This window comes from Suillus subalutaceus, assembly GCF_016647625.1.
Source record: "Suillus subalutaceus strain FC151 chromosome Unknown DFJ58scaffold_372, whole genome shotgun sequence".
In the NCBI taxonomy this organism is placed as follows: Eukaryota; Fungi; Basidiomycota; class Agaricomycetes; order Boletales; family Suillaceae; genus Suillus; species Suillus subalutaceus.
In genome coordinates this window covers 1-2,500 of record NW_024540621.1, presented here as the reverse complement: position 1 = coordinate 2,500, position 2,500 = coordinate 1, and the positions used below count along the sequence as shown (strand labels likewise).

The following is a 2,500-nucleotide window of genomic DNA, read 5'->3' as shown; positions in this document are numbered from 1 at the left end:
GTCAAAATTGCGGACACCACAATTTTCCTAATCAAGTGTCCACTATATCAATCACTACACTTTTACTACACAAACATGTCAAAATTGCGGACACCACAATTTTCCTAATCAAGTGTCCACTATATCAATCACTACACTTTTGCTACACAAACATGTCAAAATTGCGTCCCTATAAAAATGTCCACTATATCAAAACACTACACTTTGCTACACAAACATGTCAAAATTGCGGACCTATGCAGATGTCCACTATATCAAATCACTACACTTTGCTATACAAACATGTCAAAATTGCGGACACCTTATGAAAGTCCACTATATCGAATCACTACACTTTTGCTGTGCAAACATGTCAAAATTGCGGACACAACAATTTTCCTAATCAAGTGTCCACTATATCAAACACTACACTTTTGCTATGCAAACATGTCAAAATTGCGGACCTATGCAGATGTCCACTATATCAAACACTACACTTTTTCTATGCAAACATGTCAAAATTGCGGACACAACAATTTTCCTAATCAAGTGTCCACTATATCAAACACTACACTTTTTCTATGCAAACTTGTCAAAATTGCGGACACAACAATTTTCCTAATCAAGTGTCCACTATATCAATCACTACACTTTTGCTATGCAAACATGTCAAAATTGCGGACCTATGCAAATGTCCACTATATCAAAACACTACACTTTGCTACACAAACATGTCAAAATTGCGGACACTACAAATTTCCTAATCAATTGTCCACTATATCAAAACACTACACTTTTGCTATACAAACATGTCAAAATTGCGGACCTATACAAATGTCCACTATATCAATCACTACACTTTTGCTACACAAACAAGCCAAAATTGCGTCCACCATAGAGAACACTATGCTTTTGCTGCACAAACAAATGTCCACCAATTCAACACAACACTTTTCTTATCAAAATAAGCCAAAATTGCGCCACACCACACTTTTGCTATGCAACCAAGTGTCCACTATATCAATCACTACACATCTCCTTACTCAAATAAGGCAAAATTGCGCCACACTACACTTTTGCTATGCAAACATCAATCACTACACTTTTCTTAATCAAACAAGTCATATTGAAGTCATTTCATAGACAACAAGAATACAAACTGAAATATTGAGTGCACTACTGCACTACTACACTATTACTACACCACCACCACCACTCTGCATAATCTCTGACCATAGACCTGCCCTAAATCACTACGCTCAGAGTCAAGCAAAATTCCTAATGACCATTAGGGTTTCAACAAGACCTGCCCTAAACCACTACGCTCAGAGTCAAGCAAAATTCCTAATGACCATTAGGGTTTCAACAAGGCCTGCCCTAAACCACTACGTCTGAAGTCAATCAATCAACCCCCGACGAGGGTTGGAGGTTCGCTCGCGCGCGTCGGCTTTCTTACGTTTGATTACCTTTTTTTTCGTCCTCGCTCTTCATCTTCGCCCCATCTTTTTTTCTTTGTTTTTTCTTTTCTCTTCCTTTCTTCATCCCCCTTTCCCCCTTCCCGCCTTTGAAGCGCTTCCCTTCACTCCCCTTCGAGACCCTCCCAAAGGAGGACCCCGAAGAGGAGCGTAGGTTCCTCCCTTGAAAGGGAGGACGCGCCCCTCCGGCGTGCGCCCTTACCGCGAGGCCAAGAGATGGCAGGCCTCGCGGTCTACAGCCGTACCAACAGGCTGGTTTCATAGATGGGGTCCGACGCATAGACCCCACCCGAGCACCCTCTGATCCTACGCAAAGCGTGGCGAAACCCTCAAAATTGCGTCCATCGCTAATGAAAGCATACCGAAAACCCTCAAAATTGCGTCCATCGCTAATGAAAGCATACCGAAAACCCTCAAAATTGCGTTCATTAGCTCAGTTGCTAATAAAAGCTTAGCGAAAACCCCCAAAATTGCGTTCATCAGCTTAGTTGCTAATGAAAGCATAGCGAAAACCCTCAAAATTGCGTTCATTAGCTTAGTTGCTAATGAAAGCATAGCGAAAACCCTCAAAATTGCGTTCATTAGCTTAGTTGCTAATGAAAGCATAGCTAAAACCCTCAAAATTGCGTTCATCAGCTTAGTTGCTAATGAAAGCATAGCGAAAACCCTCAAAATTGCGTTCATTAGCTTAGTTGCTAATGAAAGCATAGCTAAAACCCTCAAAATTGCGTCCATCGCTAATGAAAGCATAGCGAAAACCCTCAAAATTGCGCCCATTAGCTTTGTTGCGCCATCAACCCTTTTGTTTGCTGTGCCCGCCCCATATAGTAGGAAAGCTGTGTTGTTTGTCCGTATTATGCCTGGAGCGCAGAAGGCGTGCGGATCAGTGTCCACTATATCGCGTTTTGGTGTGTTTTTGGACTCTGTGGAATTTTGCCCCTCGAAATCCTTGATTTTTGCGGTCACATTAGGAAAAACCTAATGAAAGAGCCGCAAAGCGTTCCTATAGCGTCCACTATATCAAACACTACACTATTTCTAGCAAA

The 2,500-nt window shown here is 41.7% G+C and overlaps 1 protein-coding gene across 1 annotated transcript; it reads right to left on the bottom strand.

Annotated features, from left to right (window-relative positions):
• Positions 1 to 1,441: 1,441 nt before the first annotated feature.
• DFJ58DRAFT_296960 (uncharacterized protein) lies at positions 1,442 to 2,271 on the bottom strand. Its single transcript, XM_041379729.1, has one exon. The coding sequence runs from the start codon at positions 2,229 to 2,231 to the stop codon at positions 1,761 to 1,763; it is 471 nt and encodes a 156-aa protein (XP_041235064.1). The 5' UTR covers positions 2,232 to 2,271; the 3' UTR covers positions 1,442 to 1,760.
• Between the last annotated feature and the right edge of the window lie 229 nt (positions 2,272 to 2,500).

What these genes read in the sequence shown, in the direction of transcription:
- DFJ58DRAFT_296960 (XM_041379729.1), bottom strand. Translation starts at nt 2,231, where the DNA reads ATGGGCGCAATTTTGAGGGTTTTCGCTATGCTTTCATTAGCGATGGAC.